General features: G+C 41.9%; 1 protein-coding gene across 1 annotated transcript in view; it reads right to left on the bottom strand.

Moving 5' to 3' along the window:
• Positions 1–25,760, bottom strand: part of PEX14 (peroxisomal biogenesis factor 14) — a 66,082-nt gene that overhangs the window by 32,925 nt on the left and 7,397 nt on the right. The window contains 1 exon segment of the mRNA XM_059866870.1: positions 1,528–1,612. Within this exon segment, the coding sequence (XP_059722853.1) occupies positions 1,528–1,612 (85 nt within the window).

The raw sequence follows: 25,760 nt of genomic DNA, 5'->3' as shown, positions 1-25,760 counted from the left end.
CTCTAAATTGCTCTAAATACCTTCTGCAAATGAAATTCTAACCCAGCTGTGTTGAGAGAGAAAATGAGGACTAACTGGTCATTGTCAGCACAGAAGATCAGGCAGTTATAATATTGCATGATATACTGGGGGCTAAGGATCTCTCGGCAACAATAGATTTTGTATCAGGTTACCCCGGGTAATCAGCACAGCTTTTAGGCTCAGCTTTCCCTTGCTTCATTGCTTCGATGATAGAGTTGAAATCCCCAAGCTTTTATGATTAATTACTCCCCGTAGGTCCACATATTTCAAGGAAAAACTCATGGTGCACAGCGACCAACAGGCTCCAAATTTTAATGTCATCCTGATGGCAGGGCAGGGCAAGCAACATCTCTACGTGATTGGAATGCCCTCTTAACTGGCACTAGGACAAGCAGCGAGAGGATCACACTCAAATGATGTGCCCCTAAACTACTTGTCATGACATCATTGCCAAAACACAAGGCTGCCATTCCCTTCTAGGTTCTCTGCTATTCAGGATGAGCAAACTGGTGCATATATTCGAACTCTCCATCTCATGACTTCAGGTCTCAGGCATCTCAATAAGCAGCTCATAACTCCAAACAGAAAAATACATACTTCATAGGCTTCCCTACTTTTCAAAGCTCAAGATCTTTAGCTCTAGAATTTGATGTACCTTGCAGTATATAACTTCAATGTGTATGTGGGTCACTTCCCTCTGAAGTTTGGAATTTGTGTTTTCAGTATCATTTCAACATCTTACAGTGCTCTACAACACATGTCATTAACTTCAAGTTAAAATTGTTGTTATTTATGTCTTGTGGTAAGCAATATGGTCCCAGGACTGTAGCAAAATACAGACTGAACATCACCTGGAATGCACTGCAAGTTGTGGGATAAAAACTTTAGAAATAAAATAGGAACAAAAGATAGTTCCACTATGAGTCAGAAAGTAAAATAAATTTTCTGTAGGCAATGACCAAAGTATGCTGCACCTCACGAAGATGATATAGGATTTGTCAGGATCTGTTCATCCCTGCTATAGAAAAAGGCTAAACTCAGCCAGTAGTTTACCATTTCAGCCTGAAAGTCAGGCTGACCCCAAGCTTGACCTTAACCTGACCTTGTTGACTTTTACCAGGTTCTTTGCCTCTCTCTGGCTCTCTTTAGAAACATTTGACCTTTTCACCCAGAGATTGGCCATTCTAATGCCAGCGTGAGTAAGGTTTGAACTGACCAGCTAGTCCACAACTATGAACTGTCCTCCTTGCAGAAAAGATCTGATAACAGTCAACCAGAAATTTCCCATGTGTCTTTTGTATTCTACAATTCCACATCTGGTGCAAATATTGCACTAGTCAGTTGGGAAGAAAAGAGACTGATATTTCTTATAAACCTCAGATCTTCTTTTGGGACAGACTAATTGCTTTGTCCGTAACATCTAATATTCCACAGCAATACATTTTGACTTTACATTAATTCATGGTCCCTCATTATCATTGAGATCACAACCTAAAGAGTTCATACCTTTCTTCTTCAGGAATGCTCTTCTGGTTGCAAGAGGACTTTGGCGGACTCGTGGATTCTGTAAAAATTTCACTGCTGTCACAATCTGAAGAGGGTAGGAGGATTGGAGAAAAAAAAGAGAGAAAAGATCCAAGTTAGACATGGTCAAATCCCTACTTTATATTAGGCTCTGTGGACTGCAAGGCAAGACAACACAGCCATCACATGGAGATTGTCTGGAGACAACACCAACTTTCATAAATGGTTCAACAAGTACCAGAGTTTGTGGTTTAACTCTGAACAGACAGCACAATTATGATGTTTAGCCTAGAAGTTTCTGTTTCTTGTTTAATTGCTTGGGAGCAGCTCTACCAAAAAACTCCTTTAAGATTATTACGTGTTTCTGTTATTTACATTGTGATCTTCTTACCTAAGTAGGCTCCTGCAGTTAAAGCCAGCCTTGAATCAATGCATGGGATCTGCAACAGTTGGCTTATTGTAAGAATGCTTCCTTTCTATCTGACTTAAAGCTCCCTGCAGATTCTAAGAGATTAAGGCCTTTCTGCCATCATTCTAATTTATTGAAACAATAAATAAACCTCAGCTTCTCATGACTAGAGAAGATGCGACTTCACATGTTTTGGATCACATAACAACAATCAAAAAAGTCACTTGGAATGACACAAATGGGTAGGCAAGTAGTTAAATTTATATTGCACACCAGCAAAAGCCACAGATGACTTTTGTCTACAAACTGATGTCTACCTCCTTCTTTAAGAAAGAGCACCTATAACAGAGCACTTATAGAAGCAAAGGGTAAAGTCTGGGATAATACTCAATGGCATCAACAACAATAGCACTAGATATTTACATTTCCATTTAGTGCCAGTGAAAGGTATTTGATTTTTTTCTTCATATGGTAGTTCCATTTCCCACATACTTCCCTATGGTGTTATACACATTATTACATGTTACTGCACCAGTGATTCCCTCCACTTTTATACAAAAACATCTGTTCTGATTGTGCCATCATAAGGAATAATGTGCTAACAGCACATCCATGTGAACTAGTGGAAGAGATTACTTCCCTTCTCTAGTGCTAAAATTAACAATCCTAATATGCTAGACCCATGTTATTCAGGTCTTTAAGAGTTTATCTTAAAATACAGCTTCTGGAATTCAGTTCCAAAAAGGTTTCCAAAACTTTGACAGCAGAAAAAGAAGGGAAAATACAGCATCACTCCTGAAATCACTAAGTTTCACTTTGTGTTTGAATCAAACACTTCGAATATGCATTTCTGGTCAGAGAGCAAAGTTCTGATGGGTTTAATGGCACTTTCAATGTACTCCTCAGTGCATTCCATCAATGTTTTTTTCTTTTAAATTGCATCTCTTATTTCTTTAAATACATTAATCAGGCTAGTGTAGGCAAAACGGATCCATTGGACAATGCAATAAACATGAATTATCATCTATCCAACATGCATAATGGCTTAAAAATACATAATAGCAGGTGTAGTTTAAATGATTAGTTATTACACCTGTGGTGGGTCTGATTCAATTGGGGAAAATCATCTTTAATAGGTTAAAAGGTTTAGATCACCAGGCTTCCCTTAAAGTGGCTGTAGAGAGGGTATGATGGAGTACGCTGTCATTACTAATTCATTTAAGAAAAACATGGGGGATACAGCAAAGAACAGCATAAACGAGCGAATCCAATTTAAACATCAGGTAAAGCAGAAAACACCTTTTAAAAAAGCATGATAAATGAATTTGGAAGAGAGATGAAATTGACATATTTATTTTAACGGGAATTTGACAAAGTCCCAGCACACTTCAAAGTTGGGAGGATAAAATGAATGGGGTATTTTTAATTCTTTTCATTTTCTTGTTTTCCTGCATTTTTTCCTTAAGTTCCATTCAGTAATTTTGAACCACAAAACAGCAGAGTAAAAACCACCCCACATAAAGTATACTTTGGCTTCATTTATGTGCACTTGATCTGTCTCCAGCAGAAATGCAGGTGACAGGCAAATCGCAGATTTACACTGTGCTGATATTGCTGTGCCAGATGCAGAAATATAAAGCGCCCAAACTAATAACCTTAAGATAATATGCTGAATAAGAAAGATGCCCAAATGAGCAGACTGACAGACACGTGAACATATCAAAGCCACTCTCCTTCTAACAATAATTACTTGTTTGTGTCTTCAGACACTCCTTAACACTCCCTCCCACATTTAGTGAGATAGACACGAACGGCCTGCAGACTTGCAGTTCTGCAAGCTCTTATATTTAATTATCAATTTTTAAGTATTACAAAACCTGTGAGAAATAAGCAGTATTTTTCATTGTGCTAATTCAATCACAACCATGTGAACATTTCATTGATTCTAACCCTTTATTAAAGCTTATTTTTGCCTTATAAAGATGTAAACATTTTGGTAGTAAATTTCAGTCCAAAATAAACTTCTGTTTTATCTCTCCCCTGCATTACTTCCTCCATTATTCACAGCCTTTTTAATCTTAAAACAAAATGAAATTACAAGCAACAACAACTCCATAAAAAGAATCCTGGACATGTATTCCTCCCTCCGGTAATCCCATGTTTCTCATACTGTGTTTACATTTACCTCTGAGCACTCGTTCCTATAGGCTGAGATGAAATGTCTTCATTTTTATAATTAATCTCGTATACACGACTAACTTACAAAGCAATTTTGGCCATGTCAAAATGCCAATATTTTCAACAAACATACACAAGAATTTCTCTACCTTCTATGGATCATTTTCCTTGCACAAACAAGAGCAACTGCACTCCATAATTTAAACAACAGAAAAAGGAGGAGGAAGATGAGAAGACTTGCAGTCCTATGTACAGCCAAAAAAATCATGTGGCAAATAGCACTCTGACTCAGCTGCTAACATCGTTCCATACTATTTCTGTAGCATTTGTAACACTTCTCCAAATTTTTATGGTATTAGGACACTGCCAAATAATGAGCATTGTATCACTGTGTTGATTCTTAGATTTCCAGCATGCACGGACAAGCAGAGTGGCTTTATCTAATGGATCAGGTACTTGTATTAAAGAGAGTGCATTTGGTTTTTAAAAAGCCAGTCAATCCCATAAACTTGCTTTCCCGCCACCACTTCTGCAGTGACAGGATCCACAAAGACATCTTTCTGACTGGGAAGAGAGGGGTGGAATCCTGCAGCAGGTCATGTCCTACAGCTTGATTTTCCAATTAAAAGATCAATGTCACTATTCATAGATTATATTTGCAACTGGACAAATTACATAAATTCAGGCCAAATATTCTGCTTCAATGTCAAAAATATAAAATAAAGACTGGAACTTTATTGCAGATGCTATAGAAGAGCAGAGGGCTGGCAAAATTCTGGGCCAAAGCACAGCACTTGGAGGTTAGCTTAGCAGCTGAGGCCCTTCGTTCCTAATTCTTCTCCCTTTTGTGTTAATGGGGAAGATAAAGACAGCCTTACTTCTTATTGTGCTCAAAGCTGCAGGGTTTCCAAGAAAGCAATCCAAGCTACTTATCAGTTGCTTGCATTAAAAAAATAAACTATGAAATTTAAAGGACTGTGGCAAATGCCTATTCTCTACCAACTCAGAAATAAAAAACAAAATAACAGAAATGTAAAAGATCTTTACCAATAAAAGTTACAAAGGATTTGGTAAGAGAGTTCCACATGGAAAACAGACTCAAAAGCCACCGGGAGCGCAGCCTGTAAGAGCTCTAATAGATTTCCTAATACTGGGAACCCTCTGTAGGTTATTACTAAACAGCATTTGTTGATAGACTGAGACTTTGAGATGACCTGTGATGTAAAGGTTGGGTCTGAATTATACGTTGCAAGGGATGGTATTTTGTCTTTCTGAGTGGATCTGTATCTGTTTAAAAGCAACACTTCTTTTCATTAAGCAGAGGCGGCCCAGGCCATGAACTATGCACAGACAGTTTACATTACATGTGCGGAAGCAATCAACACTGGCAATATACATGACGTATGTAAAAGAAGTTGGAATTAATTTTTTTCCAGTGTATTAAAAAATAATAATATGGCAGTATCAACAAACACTCAACCTATTTCAGCCAGAGCAGAAGGCCAAAGCTATAGGGCAAATGGAACTGATCAATATATTAGCCTACAGCAACACCCCCTCAGTGTACGGCTGTATGTTTGCAAGGCTCGGAAGATTAAATTGTCTGTGAAAGGTTTCTGCACTCCTACTCTAAAGGAGATACCCGGAATCCTGTTAACAAGCATCAGGCTGAAGCCAACTTACGTTTTAACAAGGACTGACTTAAAAGCCTGGCACAACAGTGAACAAGAAAACCCCTTGCAACAGAAATGCTGTGTTTTAGTAAGAAATCAGTGCCCTGCCAGGACTAACTTGACAAATATGGTTATCGGTGGCACACGGAAATAGTTGCAAAGCAGCTGTTAATCAGGGAAACACATCATAGAACGCTGATGCCAGCACTCGGGAAAAATGCAAGGGGCTAATTATGAAGCCATATATCTCAGTAAGGAGGCACCGCAGCCGCGGCCCAGCCGCGCTCCCGCCCGGCGCGCCCGGGACGAGCCGCGCTCTGCAGCCGGCCCTGCTGCGGAACCGCACTGCCGCTCGTCAGGGAATTAACTGCGGGTCACTCGGGGGAGGAGCAGCGCTTTAACGCTCCTGGATTTCACTGAGGTTTAAATGAAAACGTACACAACACCAGGAATTATTTCGGTTGAGATATAACCTAGAAACCTACAAAGTTCGGCAGATCTCAAAGTTGGATGGAGAAAAGTTTAAAAATGCTGTAACAGCAATGGCAAAGCCCTCATGTAAAACAGTGAGGGGGAAAAAAAATACAGCTGAAAGCAAGATTCATGGGAGGCAGAAAAGCAAGATTCATGGGAACAAAGGCGAGGAAGAAACACACTTTGAGCCATATCTGAGATGAAGAACCTGGAACGAAGATACTACAGAATAGCAGCCAAAAAAAGAAAAAAAAAAAAACAAAACACACACCAAACAAATAAACACACACACACACACAAAAAAAGACCAAAAATAGCCACAAAAAACTCCACCCAAAAACCAACCAAAAAAAAAAAAAAAGTAGAAAAGAAAAAAGAAAGCCAAACCAAGGGAAAAAAAATAAGGGAGGGGGGAAATCCCAGGTGCTCAGAACTTGGACTATGAGTGACACCTATCTCAGCGGCACCCAGATGAAGGGTGAGGAAACTGGCCCTGGCCGTGTCCCTGTCATGGGTGCTGCTCAGCCTGGAGAAACGAGCTTCAGGGGGAACCTTTCTGCTCTCTACAACTCTCAGTCAGGAGGTTGTAGCCAGGTGGGATTTGAGCTCTTCTCTCAGAAAACAAGCGGCAGGACAAAACATAGTCTTAAACTGCATCTGGGGAGGTTCAGGTTGGACACCAGGAAGAATTTGTTCAGAGGGTGATTGGACATTGGAAGGGGCTGCCCGGGGAGGCGGTGAGGGAAAGCCCGGCCGCGGCTCTCAGTGCGCTGGTGTAGCTGACAGGGCAGTGCTGGGTCACAGGCTGCACTCCATGGTCCCGGAGGTCTTTCCAAGCCGACCCTGTGAGGGCGAGGCCCGCGGCCCCGGGGCTCCCTGACGGCTGCCGCGGCCCCGGGGCTCCCTCACAGCTCCCCGGCCGCGCGCGGACCCCGCACGCCCCCTGGCGGCGCAGCCGCCGCCGCGCTCCCGCCGTCAGAGCCCCAAATTAAGTGTTTTCACTCAGTGGAAATGAAATGTTTTGCAAGATGAAACAGAAAGAAAATTGAGGTTTTAGGTAATTACTAGTTGGCATTTACATATCACAGGCTGGTTCAACACCTATTCATTTTCCTCTTTTATTTTCAATTTTTTAAAATTGCTCATTAAAACGAACACATGACAGGGACGGGGGGGAAAAATTGCTCTTCCTCTTTTTCCTGAGGACTACAAAATCCAGATCTACTTTAAATACATTTATCTATAATTATCACATACAAAAAAGCCTTACTTAATTTACATGAATAGGGTGACCAAAAAAAAAAAAATTTAAAAAATTATAAAAGCCGGGGAAAAACGCATGTGAGCTGTCAGTGTGTTGTGCCTGCGGTGTGCCGGGGCCAGGCTGAAGCGAGCAGCGATGGAGCAGCTGAGATCCCCGGTGTTCTGCCACCCTGCTGCCATCCATCCCTCCCTGCAGCTCAGCTGGCACGCCGCGCTCTCGGCTGCCTTCCTCCCCTCCAGCACACTCTCCCCTCATCTCCCCTGCTACTCCCACTACAAAGAAGTGACTCCACACAGTCCCTGCTTTCAACTTCTTTGTTCCAGGAGCTACTCCACACTTCCTCCAGCTGCTCCTGAAGGCGTGACCTTTCCACCTCCTTCATTCACACCGAATAAGCCTTTCCTCACATAACCTCACCACTTCCAGGGATCCTGCTCTGCAGCTCCAGTCACGCTTACACGCTCTCAGCTCGGTGTATTCTCCGCTCAGGTTCCCTTTGTTCAATTAAATATATCTGTCCCATGCAAAGCCCTTCATTTTCCTGCAGCCTTCAGCTTTGCCTTTAATTTTAACCTTGTGAAAGTCTCATTTAACCCCATACAATGCATTTTAGGATACAATTTGTATGAAAAATGCTATATAAAATAAAGTTTTATTGTATCATATGTTAAGGACATAAAACATCCCGGATAGAAGTGTACAGGAGCTGACATGATAGACTAATATATTTTAAGGTCTATTGTGTAAATATGTATTTAGGGAATTCTAAAGCATGGTATTATTGACCCAAGTCTCTCTTAAAACACATTGATATATGGAGTAAAAACCCTTATGAAAAGTAGCAACTTCATCTGTGCAGTAGTCACCTTTCAAAGTGAAATATCTGTCATCTTCAGTTTTTTATAATTCGATTGAGAACACAGTGGACATCTTGACAAAATTCCTGTCTTTTTAAGAGGAATAATATTCAAGCTAAACTTACATGCATAAATCTAAAAAGAACGAGAAAGTTTTACACATACATTAAAAGAAACATATAATAACTATTTTAATTTGCAGAGAAAATGTGCTAGATAGTTTTTTACTTCAGAAATACACCTCCAAATGAGACTTCATAACATCAGGCTTAACACAATAAAAATTGTTACAGGGAAGTGATAAATGCTGGAAAAACATAAGAGATATGAGCAGAAGTGCAAACTAAATGTATTAAACTGATAATGCAGCCATAATAAATTTAACCAGTGAGCAGCATGAACCTTTTTTCTAACATTTTAACTTTTTATTGAAGAGAAATCATCTCACTTTCAGAGGGAAAATAAACTTTAAATATCCCTTTTTGTCCTTCTGCCGAAGCTGAAGTTGCAAGCTGCCTGCAGTCGCCAGTACCACCAAAGAAGGAATTGCAGCGAGATGAGCAGCGTGGGGCTGCGGGGGTATCGCCTGCAATCCAACTGGCAGCAATTCTTTGAAGTTGTGTTTACACGAGGAGGACAGTACGGCCAGCGCCGAGCCGCGGGTGGGACAGGGACCGGGAGCAGAGCTGTGTGTCACAGTGCAGGTGACAGAGCTGGGAGAGCCGTGACAAGGTCACCAAACCGACCCCATGGGACCCACGAGACGCCAGACAGGCGCTCAAAGCTCAGGAAAGAGAATCAGCTTTTTATCACTTTCCATGACAGTACCCAGTTTCCACAACTTGCTTCTCCCTCTTGCAGGAGGAAGCTTAGGGATCACTGGGGCTGTGCTGTAAAATTAATGCTGTTTGAGCACAGTCACTCCAAAGGAATGCAGCAACCTAGTGTCCAAGGTGCTCACTACAGCAGAACTAGGACCAGTCCCTGGCTCCTCAACTGAAAAAAAATGTGTGATCCAGGTTCCAGGAGAGCAGATGACAGCACCTCCAACTCTCACCTTCCTCACTCCTCTCTCTATCCCTGTTGCCATTAATGCAGAGCTCAAATACAGCAGCTTTCAAAAGAAATCCCTTTCACCCTGTTCCCTTCACATGTGCAGAATGTAAAAACCAATGAAGCTGTAATTCATTACGTTTTCATTCTTTTAACTGCAGAGCAGACAAGGACTGCAGGACATTCATTCACATGGTAGGGAGCTGGAGAATGATGTGAGGATAGAAGTCTCTAGCACATCTAACAATTGTGCCCCAGTACTTAAAATCACTATTGAATGGGAGACTGCAGAAAGCTGAATCAAGCAGAGATGCACCAGAACGGAAGCACTGTTCACACTTACTCAGATCCTTCTAATTCTACAGTCAAGGGACTGGACAAATCCAGAAATACAATGGTTTAGATTTAGTCCAAGAGGATCGAAAGTAGAACCCATCTGCAGAAGAAGCTATAAAGATGTTTTAGACTGAAAAGACTGAAATGACAAGAAAAAAACCAGCAAGTTACTAGTCCTCAAACCTCCTGTTTCAAGAACCCCATTTCACAGAATTTTTAAATCATAAGAAATGTAGAATAGAGAATAAATGTTTTTCTTTCAGCAATAAAGCCCCAAAAAATTAGGGCTGAAGTCAGGGGGCTGTGATGACGTTAGGACAAGGAAGATCTGAATGACAGAATAAATATAGGAGATACTGGAGGAAACTATCTGGATCATCAGAATCTAACACACAAAAGGTTTCATTTTGAAAACATTAAAGAAGCTGGAAATTGTGACAGGTGCACAATAAATCATGCAAACCACAGCAGTTGGGAAGAAACAGCAAAAGGAGAAGGACTTAAAATACTGTAAGACCTTTTTGTAAATTTATTTTTTACTTAGAGCTCTTTGGGACAAGAAGAATGGTCTTTTTCCTCTGCATTTGCACAGTGCCTGGTGCTGGTCTGCAACTGGCCTCCTTAACATTTATTACAACACAAATAATAATAAAGACTGAGCAGACCATGCACTTCGTTCCTGCTGTTAATTGCCCCATTAAGGGAAAAACGAAGTAAGGGGCAAGATGCCTGATTGGCCAGAGCTGCCCCGTCTGTGGGGACTGCAAGTGGAATAATTTTATAGATTCAAAAGCAGCTGCGTCCCTTGTCTTTGTCCAGTTTTCAGCAGAAGGGAGCTCCCATCACACAATTCCTCCTGCAAATCTAGCAACTTGCATGACCAGCCCCAAAAGCAACTGAGCTTCCTTGTCAATTCTTAGGTTGCTTCCTCTGTAACAGGGGTGAAACACAGTAAAATAGCAAACATAAGGAACATTTCCATGGTAGCTGTCCAGACCATAAATATTCTGCAAACAATGGGCGCACTTCATTTTCCCCTGGGGTCAATCTAGCATTGTTCATGGATGTTACATTCACTGCTTGAAGAAACAAAGCATAGAAGTGTCAGGACAAATCCAGGATGCTGCTCAACCTATACAGCACTGTGCATATAAAAAAATTTTGTGTACCAAAAAATCCAGCGTACTGATCACCTACTCTTCTTTCTCACAACACCTGAGTAAGATCCCACCATCCTAAACTGAGTTAAAACATCCAAGAGAATTAATCCTAGGGAGAATTAAACTGACATCTGTGTGCTTGTCCCAAATTCCTACACAGAAATTTGGGTCCAAAGCAGGAAGGCCTGAAAAATCAGAGACAGTTCAAAACAGCACTTCTTCTGGGTTTTATTTTTCTTAAACCTTGGCACAGCCAGCACATGTCAGGGACTATTATAATTATGCTCTTTATGTGCTGAAAAATTAATAAACAATTACTCACTTCAGGAAAAAAAAAGAAAGCAGCCATTTCCTTGACAAATGCTGCAGAAAGCATCAACAATCTCTCTGAAATCTGGGTCCACAGCAGGGAATTAACACCAAGGGAAGAATGGCCACTGCTGCTACAGACTGGAACGACTGGAAACTTGAGGCTGTAATGCAGTTTTCACAGGAGCCTGCACCTGATCCAAAGGAGCTACAAAGCATTTTTATATCTTTGCAACAGAAAAAAAGTACGTTCAGTCTTTAATGCTGCTTTGGCTCAAGTACAGACTGGTCAATCAATTTCTATCAAGCCACAGAGTCCAAAATTCAGTGTTTGAAATGCACTAGTTTCAATCCCTCTAGGGCCAAAAATGGCTTCTACACTGCCTTCGTGGCTGGAAAACCTCTGTGGTAGGAAGTCAAGCTCACCGTCCCAGGAAACCTTGAGAAAAATTAAAAAATAATTTTCTGAACAAATGAATGAGACAGCAAACATCTGGGACCTTGATAAATTTTCACAGAAATTTATTTACAGCCTAAATTTTGACTAAAATCTGCCGTTCAGTAAGTTCTTCACTAAAATACTGGCAAGTACTGTATTAACTTCCTTGAGAATCCATAGGGAACTTGGCACACTTGCACTGAAAGGCTTCCAATATTCTTTTAAAAATTAAATAAGCTAAATAAATCCCATATACCCCTTTTTAAGCAGACCCACACTACAGTCTTCTCCCCACCTTAAATCAATGGTAACCCAATTCAAATGCCTTAGAGCTCTGTCTGAGAACTAGTGGAGAGATCAACGCTTTTTATCTTAAGGATTATGGATCACTCCCTGGGTGACTAACACACCCAGCAGCCCATTAGAACCACCACAAAGGGCAGCTGCTCCTCCTCCCACCCCTCTGACTTGAGAAAGCAGCATATAAAACTTCACCCCTTCACGTCGCAGTTCTTTGCCTGCCTGCCTTGTTTCATACTCTAAACACACCAAGATTTATTAACCTTTACAGTAAAAACAAATAAAATGATGATGAAGTAAAAACACTGTGATGTAAGGGCTGCAGCTAGCACCGTTTATCTGTGGAAATCCAATTAGTGCTCAAGTGGCAGAGATACCTGGAAAAGTGCTCACAATCGAATCAAAAAAAGATACAAAAACATTAACCTGATGGCTAAAAACTCCACATTTAAACATTTAAAGTAATAAGGGTGCTTTTATTGAGTATTTTCTATATTTCATTAGGTCCCAAATTGACGAGGAACCCCAGAGATGCATTTCCTGGGCTTTTGGATCCTTAGATCAAATGCTTGACTTTGTTGTTGGTGCTGTAAAACACAAAGAGTGTTTCTTGCTAGAACAGCAAACTTCTTTCTGCAGTAGAAACTACAGCAACCACTGCACATCCAGGAAATGCTGGAAAGCCTGTGAGGATATTCTTTGATCTGAGACATTCATCCTGTATCGTTCATCCATGATGTGAGCAGAAATATTGTTGCTGTTGTTTGAATTATTTCTGCATGTAAGAATATCTGAATTTACCTGTACAGTTGTGCCCTACCAGAAACTCTTCCCTCAAAGCCATGGCCCCTGTCCCCTGGTAAAAAAGGGGCCACACTGATGAGATGATTGCTGGAAAGAAAAGTACACACTGCACACCTTGATGGGCTCAGAAAAGGAGATGGGAATGGAATAAATAGATCAGGCAAGCCCCCAGCAGCAGGGCCCTCAGATTAGGTCTGATTACAAGACTTACAGAAAAAGCACACAGCACAACATCCCTGCTGTGCTCTCTGAATACTGTGACTCTGCTGCTTTCTGCCAGCATTAAAGTCACTTAAATTTATTAAAAGAGGAATCAGGAGAGAGTCACTGTCAATGAACAGAAGAGCAAACTTCTGAGTAACAAGCTCTCTAAAAGCACAGAACTGGAGACAATAATATTTCACAATTTTGGGAACATCTAATAGAACCTTCCCCACAGGTTAGCTTATGGCAGAATGTGGCACTTGCCCCCAGTACAGATTTCTGTGCACTGCTCTTAGGCTGTACAGAGGAGTTGAATATACACATCCAGAACTAACTGCATTAAATGCAAAATAAAATGCACTGAAATTCCATTCCAAGGTGAATTAACTGCGTTAAAAGGAGCAAACTTCCTTGAAGTTTATACAGAAAAATAGGTTTTATTTTGTATTTTTCCATCTATTCTTAAAAGTCCGAAGTCTTTATCACCTTCGCAAGGATATTTCATGACAGATCACTGTCTGGATTTTTACTTAATGCTAATCCTTAACTTTATTTCTTTGTAATATGAATCAACTGCTCAGAAATAAATGTAAGACTCACGAATATCATATGAACAACTTGAGCTGTACTGGGTACCAGAAAAATAGTTATTTCCTGACTTTACTGTTTCCCTGGGCTGCCACTCCAACTCAAATATTCTGAACAGACTGGCCAAATTTGTGGTATTGCCTTTCTGCAGAGAATATTCATGAATTAGCTTTCATATGCCACAGAGTGCAACTTGTCTTTAGGGAGAAATTTCTACATCTCTTTAACTTTTGTGCTTGTAGCAAATTACAAAGAGGAATATGATACCCCGAATTTGAATAGTGAAATATAAATGCTTATAAAATGTTTAACATAAAAAATTGAAGAAAAAAATCCTGTATCAAACAGATCCAACGCAGCAACACTTAGATTCCCCTCCTCTCTATCCCCTGTAACCAACAGGGTGAAAATCAGTGATGAGAGACCTCCTGCTCTTGTCTGGAGTATAAAGAGTCCCGCTTTATTATTCTGCATTTGCATGTAGCAGCAAATGTGTAAATGTTTTAATAATACAAAAATCCCAATAGGGTGGAGGAGGAGGATAGGAAAGAAAGAAATACAAGGACATTTACCTTCTTGAGAGTGAGATAGAAAGGAAAAGAGAGAAGGAAGATGACACGATAAGGGACAAAGCAAGCTTTTCTAGGGTATATCTGGAAAAAGCTAAAAGAGAAATCATTAGGAAGCCCATAGTGCATCTACAGTGATACAGTGCGGATCAATTCATTTAACACTGCCCTGTACATTTACAGAAAAGTACTTTTGATATAATAAAGGCTCATAAACACACAGAAATTGGGTTAGACCTGTTTCAAATTCCTGCCAAACAATGGTTCAGAAAAATGAAGCTCTATTTTAATTAGCTCGACTCAAGAGTGATTTGATAACAGCAGATGCTGTCTGGATGCTTTCAGCTTGATGGGCTCCACATACATGAACTTAAGAGTGGCTTTGATGCAATTAGGTATCTCTCTCTCCTTTAACATGTGTTAAGCTGAACCAATGGCTTGTGTCTATTTAATGTCTTGAACTAGAGGGATATTGACACTCCTCGTCATTCTTCTCCAAAAGAGAGGAGCTAAAGTGAAGGGAAGCAGCTTATTTGGTGCTTACCCACAGTTCAGAAACTTGAAGACAGAGAGGAACAGGCACCAGTTCACTGCTCACAATGTAATATTAAGATCTTAACATTAGGTCTGTTTCTACCAAAAACCACATTTCCTGGCACGTCACATTTACAGGCTTGGTTAGTCCCAGTCAAAAAACCTGCCCTGTCAATTGCTGCTTCAACTCATGTCATTTTCTGTAAAAACAAGAGGGATTCAATAATAATTCCACAGATCCCTTTCAGTCCTATATTCCCAAAAGATACTCCATAGACACACTGCACCCTTAGAGTGACTTCCATGCAGTCATGGTACTGCTCTCCACCACTTCCTTTTAGAGGCAACTTCTACTCCTGGAAATATTTGTGCATTGACAACTTAGAGGCCCCTTTCCCTTTCTGAAGAGATGTACCTGCCTCACTCTGCAGCCAGAAAGCACAGGCATTAGCTAAAGGACACATGCAACATAGGAGCTGCTTTAATGCATCAGGGACAAGGCTAATAGGAGGTCTTGATTTGTTAATTATCTGTCAGTTTGTCACAGCTGGGCTGCAAGGAGTGGGTGAGGGGGAATCTTTCTGCTTGGTTCTTTCTCTAAATGCTGAATTAGGCTGTCAAAACCTTCATCCCACCACAAGACGCTGTGAAAAGAAGAGCCAGACTATCCTTTTCTTCCTCCTTTTCCCAGCAGGATATGCTGCTTCAGATGCCCTACCCTCCCACCATGACTGCAGAAATGTATATTGCATATAGAAAATGACCTTCACACCATCACACCATGCCCCGTTTAGTCAAGGGACATTAGCAGACCTGAGCAGGATAAATCAGAGAGGAAATCCCAGTGCCAGGGGAGCAGACAGGAGGCATTTATTTTGTAAGGAGCCCTAAAATTGCTACCTGCTTGAATCAGCAATTTCCAAGCAGGGTTTGGGAAGGCAGAAGGCCTGGCCCCTGTGAGAGCAGACAGAGAGATATACATGGAGTTACAGAGATAAAAAGGTGGAGTAGTGTCAAGATTCCCTTTCTTCTTACATCTCTGCCCCACGTAATCCTCTAAGTAGGGGGAAGAGTTCAGGCTGTGAAATGGGATAACGTATGGAATAACCCCATGGAGACAAAGCTAGTAAAGCAGAAAATACAGCAGCAGAATTTACCATAAACGCTTATACCTCCTAAATCCAGCTAAACATGGCTGTTAAGCCCTGAGAGCCCAGGGAGATCCCCACCCACTCCTCTGCTTTCCCTGCAGGCCACGTCCAGAGCATCCCATCACTCGAGTCCTTTCCTCAGCAGGATTATGAAAAATCCCCTGCAGGAGCTTCCCACATCCAAGAGACACACCTCTTCCTACCACCAGCGACGCTGCGCCCTGGCAGGTGTGGGAGGCTTGAGGTTTATTCCCTTTCACAGGGGCACTGCCTGCTCGAGGTATTCAGGTCTGCCTTTGTACGGTGATCAGAGCTACAAACTCACCAGAACTGGACAAAATCACCATGAACATTCCTCATTTCACCCGTGCAAAAAACGGGTCTTAAGTTAACATTTGTGTATTTTACACTTAGGACGGCCAAGGAGCACATACATATGGTCAGCACACAAGTCTATTTCTCAGAACAGTTTTCTTCTGTGCACCATCTTCTCCTAAAGTTGGAAAAACTGGTGCTTTTCATCTTTTGATCTAAAATCCCTAGAACTAATTTCATTTTCTAGTCTGATCCACCCATCATGATACAGCACACCAGCTGAAAGGACAGAAGAAAACCTACAGCTTCCTTGACTGATTATTTAGTCCTGAGCACTAAAACTAATGATACATTTTGCACAGACCGTCCTACCTTCCCCAGAGGAGGTCTACTGAGAAATCCACTGGGGACAAAATAACTGTCTCTGTTTCATCAGGTGAAGTTAATAGATCCATTTCAGGCAAAATTTAAAGAACTTAACTCCAGAAAATAAAATTTGCTAAAGCACTGCTTCTCAAAATTTATGCAAGCTTGACTCCCTTTTTCACTCATTTATTGTGGTGGCTCATCCCACATTCCTCAGCTGAGATGGCATCAAGTTCCTTCAGGAAAATAAGTTACTGAAGTAAATGCTACCTCTTCAAACTAGGAGGAACAGAGCCCCAAAAAGTAATTACAAGTAGAAAGCTGTTTACTGGAGAGTGACTTTGTGACTTCCTTTGAAGCCTTTGCATCCCTTTGGAGTTCTAACCTAAGTTTGAGAAATTCTGCTTTAAGGAACTTAACTATAAAGAGACATAGCACTGGTGATGACAGTGTGATGACACAGCATTGCTCCCCACCCTACACCTACATAAGAGTTCAGGAGCAATTTCCCAGCAGGTCCTGGTGGCACCAGCCCCTCTGCCCCACAGTGATACAGGCTCCTGGGTGCTGGGATGATGCTGGAGATAACAACCCAGCAGCATTGATAATACAACCAATGCAGCAGTCAGCATTAATTATCCCAAACTACTATAGGGCAAGGCCTGTGTCTCTTAAAGCATCTGTCTCTCAATCTTCTGGTCTTTAATAAAATCACCCTCCCAGCCATAGGGTGTAACTGGAACTGTACATACACATGTGCATGCAAAAACATAAATACATAACGAGACATTCAGGTCCTCATTAAAAAATGGAATAAATAAAAATTCACTAAGGAATTCTGCCCAGGTCTGACTTCCAGATCTGGTTTTGCTGCATTCTTGCCCACAGCCTGAAGAGCTCGGGGTGCCTCCCTCTCCAGCTGCACCATCCTCTTCAAATTCAGACTTCTTGCACCTATAATTACTAGGTGCTCTGTGCCAGGCTCCTTTAATTAACCAACCCAACTCTTCTCCCTTTGGGATTAGACTAAGCTCTTTTTTATTAGATCCATCATTAGCTCCATCAGTATCTAGGCCTGAACACGATACCTTGTACCACTCCACGAGTGGGGCTGTAGGGTGCAAATGACCTCCAAAGCACCTGCCTGCAGGAGAGCCAAGAAAATCAAGGCTATGAACCCGGGGAAAGTGGCATTAGGGGTGGATACAACACCTTCCAAATTTAAGAACATCAGCAAAAACAACACAGCTCAAAATCTTCAGGAAAATGCATTGTATGAGGGGACCTTGGTGCTCCTGCTTCTGCCGTGCTGAAGGTGGTTCACTCCACCGAGGAGAGGAGCAGGAACAGAATAAATCCCCTTATTTGTCTTTACACTGGAGCCAACCTTCTGATTTTCAGGGCTTCAAGAAAGAGCCAAGCATTCCTGGAGTGCACTACTTCCCCAAGCCTCACTCTCTCTAACTGACAGTCATACCAACTTTCATTCTCTGAAGCTGTTTCACCTACAGCTGTTTCTGGTTTTTTTTCCCAGAAAAAACCAAAATGTCAAAGTGCACCCTGGCCTTTTGGGGACCCTGAGGTGTTCTGTACGAAGTGCTCATGCACGTGGCAAGGAGAGAACAGCAGGCGGAAAGCAGAGGAGCTGGTAATGCCCTGGGATTTCTTGGGACAGGCGGTCACTGCAGCTGCTCAGCCTGACTTCCCCAGAGAGTTTTCTCAAGGAGAAGCCAGCCATCGATCTCGGGACACACAACTTCCAGGACCGTTCCTTATCTCAGAACAGCTTCTGCCATGAATTCCTGAATGCGCTTTAATGTTTAAATTATTAAATGCATTAATGTATTTACATTATTCAAGTCGTATGTGCATTTTTCTAAGATAATTTATGTATAAGAGCTTGAATGTCCATGACTGTTAATGTCTACAACCCTTCCTGTTCATTATTGATTCTGGAAGGAAAAAAAAAAAAGGCAGTGTTTTAATGCCTTATTTTTAATGTATTAAGAGTCTGAATAAGTGCATTCTCTTTTTTCTTTTGTAATTTCATAATTTAAGTAGTGCATTTATTAAACTGACACAGTATGAATTGTGGTGAAGTCTGGCACAGGTCCATGCTGCCAACGCAGCCCAACCGACCATCACGCTGCTCTGCAAATCAAGCACAAGCTCAGCTCCTCTTACTCCAGCTTCTACTCCCTACCTGAAATCAGAAGGGACACAGACTATAAAGTCTTTTTAAAACACATTTTCTTTGCTATTTACATGGCTTTTCTCTGCCATCTCCATTTTAAGTTGGTGAATTTTTTGTATGTTATTGATGAACCATTTGAATGCAAACCTGAATTTTCAATGAGTTTTGACACACATACTACAGCTTTAAAATGTCTACAGTACCTTTTAATCCCTGTAGTTTCCAAGCTCTTAAGAAATCTAAACCGAATGCAATTTTGTTTCTACACCACAGTTGTCACATCATAAATCCAAAAATTTGCTCACAGGTTAATGTTCACAGGCAAATTACATACAGAAACCAGGTCATCACCACTGCTGAACCACAGTCGCTTCCAGAGCAAAATGCAGAGCTATTCAGCAGTAGCTGCCCATCCTGTGTGGCATTTTGGGACACAAATGCTATGGCAGGCAACAGAAACTGCAAAGAAAAAAGTCAGCTAACACACAACAGAGCCACCTCGGCTCACTCCACCCACACTTAAATGGTGTGTATGGACATGCACTTTATATATAAATTATGTGTAAATGCCTTGGATGTTTATATCCAAAAACACTACTTCCAAAGTCCAGTTTTTACTGCCACACAAATCCACTGCCAGCTGAGTCTACACAGAGCAACAGTGACACCCGATGGCTTTCAGCTTAACCTTGGGACACAATTCCCTGGGAGGAGAAGCCAGGGGCTCCATTCCCTCTGTCGACGTGGTGGCCCCAACTCCAATCACCTATCAGAGCAACTCATCAAGGAGCTGAGCTGCAGAGAGATAAAACTTGCTGTACGTAGGCACTGTATGTAATTAAGAGTGTGCATAAGTTTCACAGTACATTCTGCATAATTACAGCCCTGCCTGGCACCGCTGCCAGTGCGAGCATGAACACACACGCACACACATAATGTATGCACAATATTGTGCATATGGACTTGGGAAAAGACAGGGAACAGTGAAAGTTGCTGGCTGTTGTTTTAAGAGCTGACTCTGCCATTTCTAAGGTTAAGTTTGTGTTTTTTTGCTACTCATTACCATTCTTTAACTGTTACAATTTATATCAGCATATAATGTTAAATAATTACAGGGAGCGGAGCTCACTCTAGCGAGGATATAAATGCGCTGTGGGATTCTACAGATTTAAACAAATAACACTCACAGCAGGGGGTGAGCAGATGAATTAGCATTAATATCCTGCCTGGGAGATCCCAGTGCAGTGTTATGGCTTAAATACAGATCTTTTCTGTAACAGTCAATATGACAGCTACTACCAATACAGCCCAGCACATCCACCAGTCAATATACAGCTGCAGCTGAAAGAATGCCCTCGTAATAATCCATACAGCAGCCAGTTTAAATAAATAATTTCCCTTTAACAGTCCATATCACAGCCAACTGCATTAAAACCTTCCCTTTTAAGGTCTATACAATAGTCAGCTAAATGGAAAAATTGGCATCCTTCTTGGCAGCTTCAGAGGGAAGTCAGGCATGGAATGGGTGAGAGACTGAGCTCTCCTTGGGTCTCCTGGGATGGAGGGGCGTCCCCCTGTGTCCTGGTGGGGAATCCTGCTCTGCTGTTGTCACAGCTTGCAGTGAGAGGACAATTTAAGCCTCCAAGGCCACCGCTTCACTATCTTTCACAAGCAAGTACATTTACTTTAAAACAATAAAGACTAAAAGCTATTTCTTTCCTGACAGGAATAAGGAATCAGACCACAGGTGGCCAGCAGTAGCCAGCACACAGATGTGTATTTCCTCAGAGTAAAGCCAGTGTGATTTTTCTAGCACTTTAACCACTAGAGAGATATCCCATCTCAGACTAAAAGCAGAACCCAAAGCTCTCTGTTTTAAATCAGTAGCTGCTTTTTCACTCTCTAACAAGAAGCAACAGGCTGAGGTAGGCTGAGAGTCTGCCTCCCTTGGACTGGAGCACAGCCCTTCATTGTGCAACAGCAATTACAACAGACCATAATATAAATCATGACAGACATGATTACAAAGCACCCAAATCTGAGAACTGGAGGAAAACTCATGGCCATGACAAATTCTGTCACAAGGCCGCTTCACACTTAGAGTCAAATCTTTATCCTGGTACCCCTCTACTGGTAAATCCACACTTCAAATTAACTGACCTGCAAAACAAACCTGCAGAACTTCAACAAATTACAAGCAGTAATAAATCTCTAGAAAATTAAATGTGTAGCTATTTTCATATTTTCCATCCTGCTACAGGATTTTACCAATAGAGAATTTTGGCACAAAATACTATACTTGCTACCTTACTTTAAATGAAAGGACATAGATGACAATTTTGTTTGAAATAGAAATGATAAAGCAGGAATTGCATTTATTTTTTAAAACTCCGCAAATTCAAAACATCTGACTGCTTCCTTTTTAAGAAACTTGTCCCTTTGGGTATATATTAAAAAACATAAACATAAACCAGGGGCCTACAATCCCACCAGATGTTTGGCACCTGGAGCCTTTTCAAGTAATTGATTAATAAAGTAATTTTTTTTCAGGTAACAGGAAAAATTTGTGTCTAAAATCTTTCACATTTTCAATGCTGTAATTCTGCTTCAGATTTGAACGGAAGACAGCAGCAACAAACTCATTCCAGCTTACAGCCTCCCAAATTAAAAATAAATACACACCACCCCTACTCCAGAAGTCATGGTTTGAAGCTTTGACCATATTTTGCAAAATGACAGTTATTAAAAACAACAAACATGCATCACTGTGAGTCATCTGGTTTCCAACTTCTGAGTCAAAAGGGGCTGATTCCACACAAACTGAAACCTGGCTCTCCGAGGACTCGCATGTCGAACGATTTGTATCTCTGCACCACAGCTTCAGAACAGGATGTGGAAGAAAAGAATGAAAAGGAGGGAGAAAGGGGAGGGGAGGGGAAGAGAAAAAAAACACTTTTTACTGGTCCCAGTGTCACTGCAAATAAAGACCACGTCAAGATTTAAAACATAATAATGGAAAGGCTATAAGGTCCCTGCTATAATGTTTCCTCTGATATTCCCTTTCATAAATGTTCTCTTTATGCTGCATGCTTGGCAATAATACATGTAATGTTTGTGAGCCAGCCCGCTGGGGAAGCTGCAGCATATGAAGCCTCACACAGCACACATCAGAAGCCAGGCAGTTCATTTACCAGTTCCACAACTTTCCTTTTCTCACCCATCATCTTCAGGAGAAGGCAACAAACCTGAGGAGACAGGTCATATAAAGCAACCTCCAAATGTGTTTAGCTGGAAACAGATGTGTGTGTGCCAATGCATGGACATGCAGCTGCCTCCTCCTCCAGGGGGAACTTCCCGGGTTCCCAGCTCCTGCAAGGACAGGCAGGACCCCCAAACCCACCCACAGCCCTGCCTGGGATCAGTGCCACCTGAGCTTCCTCTTGGCACACAGGGAAGGAGCCATTCCGGCAGGGAGCTCAGCTCTGCCTTCCCAGAAGGAATGGCCCTCAGCAGCCTGAGGCACCTGCATGCCTGGGGGGAAGTCAGCACCACCCATAAGAATTTCGGCTGGAATCCCATGGGGCAGCAGTGCTGAATTGCCCAAGGGACCCCATTCCACTACTGTGAGGCCTACTGGGTGTTTGGCAGCTGACCCTTAGACGGGAAGCTAAGTCCATCTTTGGGATTGTGGCAGCCTGAGTCAAGAAAGGGGTTTTCAAAAATGCAGTGCTGGGGGGCCGGGGGCAGGCTCATCACAGTCTTGTCTGTAATTCTCAATCACGGCACAGAAAGTATTTATATCCTGTTGGCAGCATGTGCAACCAATGCGACTCCCTGTGTCAGAGCTGTCAATTATGGGCTTGACTTATGAGGAAAGATTAAATGAGCTAAATATGTAGAGCTTGGCTAAGAGACCAGGATGGGGGTGGGGGGAAGGAGGAATGATGTGATAACTGTCTGCAAACATCTGAAGGGTGCAGATGCTTGAAGAGGAAAGGAAACGAACAGGATCGCACACAAAACAAACAGAAGCAAGCTGGAAGACACAGGAAATTCTCACTGTATAGCTGGGAGTCTCCATTCCAGAGAGACTCCTCTGCTGTTGCACGGTTTCCCAAGGAATACCATCACTCAGGCCATTCAGATGCCTGACAAAACACCACAACACTGACAGCAGAGGAGAATTCTGCTCTAACCAGAAGATGAAACAAGTAATGTAAAGAAGTGACACTTATTGTGAGAACCCTCTCTTGCTTCTCTCTAGCTGTAAAATCATTTTACTTAAAAGCCATGCATATTTTCTTTGTTATTTTTCCAGACTGACACTTGTTGAAGTGCGTTACAGGGTGACAGCTGGGAAGAGGACACAGTTTGTACAATGTAATAGAAAGAGGTGCTATGTAAATGTGCACACAAAACAAACACAAATAAAATTTAAAAAAAATTGTTAGGCTGTTTGGAAAGATTTGCAAAGTGACATATGGAGAAATACAAGAAATATGAAAAGCAGTGAAAATTCCTTCTAAAGTATGATGGTTAGGGACTCCAAATCCAAGATTTATACCAACTCTCAACTCCCTGGTTTGGCAAATCTTGATTCTGAAGGTGTTGGCATCAGAAGAATCTGAAGAATGTACTCCTGTGTGCTGTAGAGAAAGTTCTTTCAGGTTCTTGAATATTCTGCCTTTTGTGCCCCAGCTACCTCACTTTTAATGTGATGAACATACCTGAGGCACAACAAAGATGCCACGGACATGGCAAATGTTTTCAAACAGCATGATCTCCCAGGTAAAAGTAGGAGATGAAGACCAAGGAGGAAGGCAAGAAATGAGGGAAGTTATCCCACATAGGCAGCTGTAATCTTACATGGATCCCAGGCTGTCTCCAGACTGGTTTTGATTGCAGTAACAACAACACAGGCAGTGCCTGGGCAAAAGGAGTCCAACTCTCTGGTAGTGTTAGAGGCAGGAGAGGAATTAACAATCTCTAGCAACATTTTTCAGAGTAGGAATTTAATACTGTGGAGTCAAGAGGCACTCCAAAGAACAAGTTCCTCCATAAAGTTATTTCAAGAAGCTAAAACCAGAGTCAGTCACTCCGGTGAGGCTCTTCAGCTGCTCCCTCCTCAAGCACGCAGAACTGTGGGCAATTGCTGCCCTCTACAAGCTGCTCTGCACATAGCAAAGCTTCCACATCTGGAGCAGGAATGATGCCTGCGTCCCACCTTGATCCCACAGCCATTCCCAGTGCAGGTACCTCTCGGCTGTGCCTCCATGCCATCAGCTGGGGTGCACACAGCTCAGTGCTCCCAACCCTCCTGCCAGCTGAGCAAAGCAGGACATGAACTGTAAAATACTGTTTGTAGGTGTAGCACATTCAGACCCTGAAAACATCAAAAATTTTGGTTTTGAACAAAAAAAAAAACCACAAAATGAACACAACAATTTGGTTTTTTCAAGGGGAAAATACCAAGCGTTAAGTATTTCCTAACTGTGTGCCAGTGTGTTTTTCCAGTCTCAAAGCATTGTAACCTCCATTTTACCTTCAGTGAGAGACCTGGGATCTCTGGAAGTCAAATCATACCTAACATTACAGAAGACTCTAATCTAACTCCCTGAACTTTATTTTCCTTGTCTGTTCATAAAGAACAACTTAGTGTATAACAGCTATTTTAAAACCATTTTAAAAGTCTTCTGACCAGTGATGTTGGTTTGTCTGAAAAGCAAGTAGAAATTGCTTTCAAAGCTTTCCTGCACAAGTGCACAAAAAAGATTATGAGCTACTAACTCATGCCCCTGTCAGTGACAGAGAGACTGTCCCTGTCCTGGGTGTGCTGCCTCATCCACCACTCTGAACTGTCATTTAAACTTTTCCACTGACCTCAAATGGGCAGTTTAACCTGCTATGACAGTGTTTCTTTAACTACGCTCAGTGAGTCAAATTGCAGCTGTGTGCTTGGAACACATTAATATATTTGTCTAAATCAACAGAGTAAAAGGAATCGACAGATTAAGCAAGTGCACTTTGCATGAACGACAAAAGAAGTCAATAAACACGCAGAAGAAAGAGAGAAAAACAGGCAAAACCCAATAATCTTGAACTTATCAGAAGGTCAAACACAAGAGAGCTCTGCTTAGTAAACCACAGAGCTCTCTTTGCAGCAAACCAAAGGTTGTTGTGCATGGCAGTCACGCACCTCTGACTCGCTGTCTGTAGCCCAATAAACCCAAAATCTGCACAGGAATTGCCCTCCACAGCCTGGTGGAATTACTGGCCAGCACTGGGATGCCACAGCAGCACCTGCAGGGCCTCCCCAAGCCATCTGCAGCAACATCACACACGCGGCTCCTGCCGGGGCGGAAGGTCCTGGAGCTGAGGTCTCTCTCCCTCTCCTGCTGACAGTGGTAAATTACCCTGACTAATGTTTCCCTGGGGGCTGTAAGTTAGTTGCCTACTGACTCTGGCTGTCTGGAAATCCCCTCTGGATAGATTTACCTTTAGAGAATCATTCAGTGCACGCCACCACTAGGAACAAACCCATTGTGGCAGATGGAAAATTTGTACAGTAAACAGGTATAAATCTAGTCTTAAACAACAAAGTGTGGGAAAATGGAAAACAGAAGTGTGATGGGGAGTACTCTTAACTAACATGAACCCCGACAAGCTCTCTCAAATCTTGTGACACAAATCTGCAGCCTCTCTTCATTCCCACTCATGGTTTTGTTCAAATGGTAAAGACAACAGTATTTGTGAGAATCAGTCTCCACCAACTTCTAGTGACAACAGTTAGAGCTAAAAGTAAAATCTCAATTGCAAAGCTCCATTCTCAGAAACCTAAATGAAATTTTCTGTCCTCGCACTCTACTTGAAAGGAAGCTTAACAGAACAGATAAGGTGTAAAATGAGACAACAAACCAGAAAGGATTTAATAATTCTAGTGTCTGTCACTCACTGCAATGTACCCTGTGATGTTTGCACAAAAAGGGGAGTTAAAAGTGCTCTGGCCATTCCTCTGACCCTTAAATATTTGAAAATCAA

This window comes from Haemorhous mexicanus, chromosome 23, assembly GCF_027477595.1.
Source record: "Haemorhous mexicanus isolate bHaeMex1 chromosome 23, bHaeMex1.pri, whole genome shotgun sequence".
NCBI classification, from domain to species: Eukaryota; Metazoa; Chordata; class Aves; order Passeriformes; family Fringillidae; genus Haemorhous; species Haemorhous mexicanus.
This window is presented reverse-complemented; position numbering and strand designations above follow the sequence as displayed.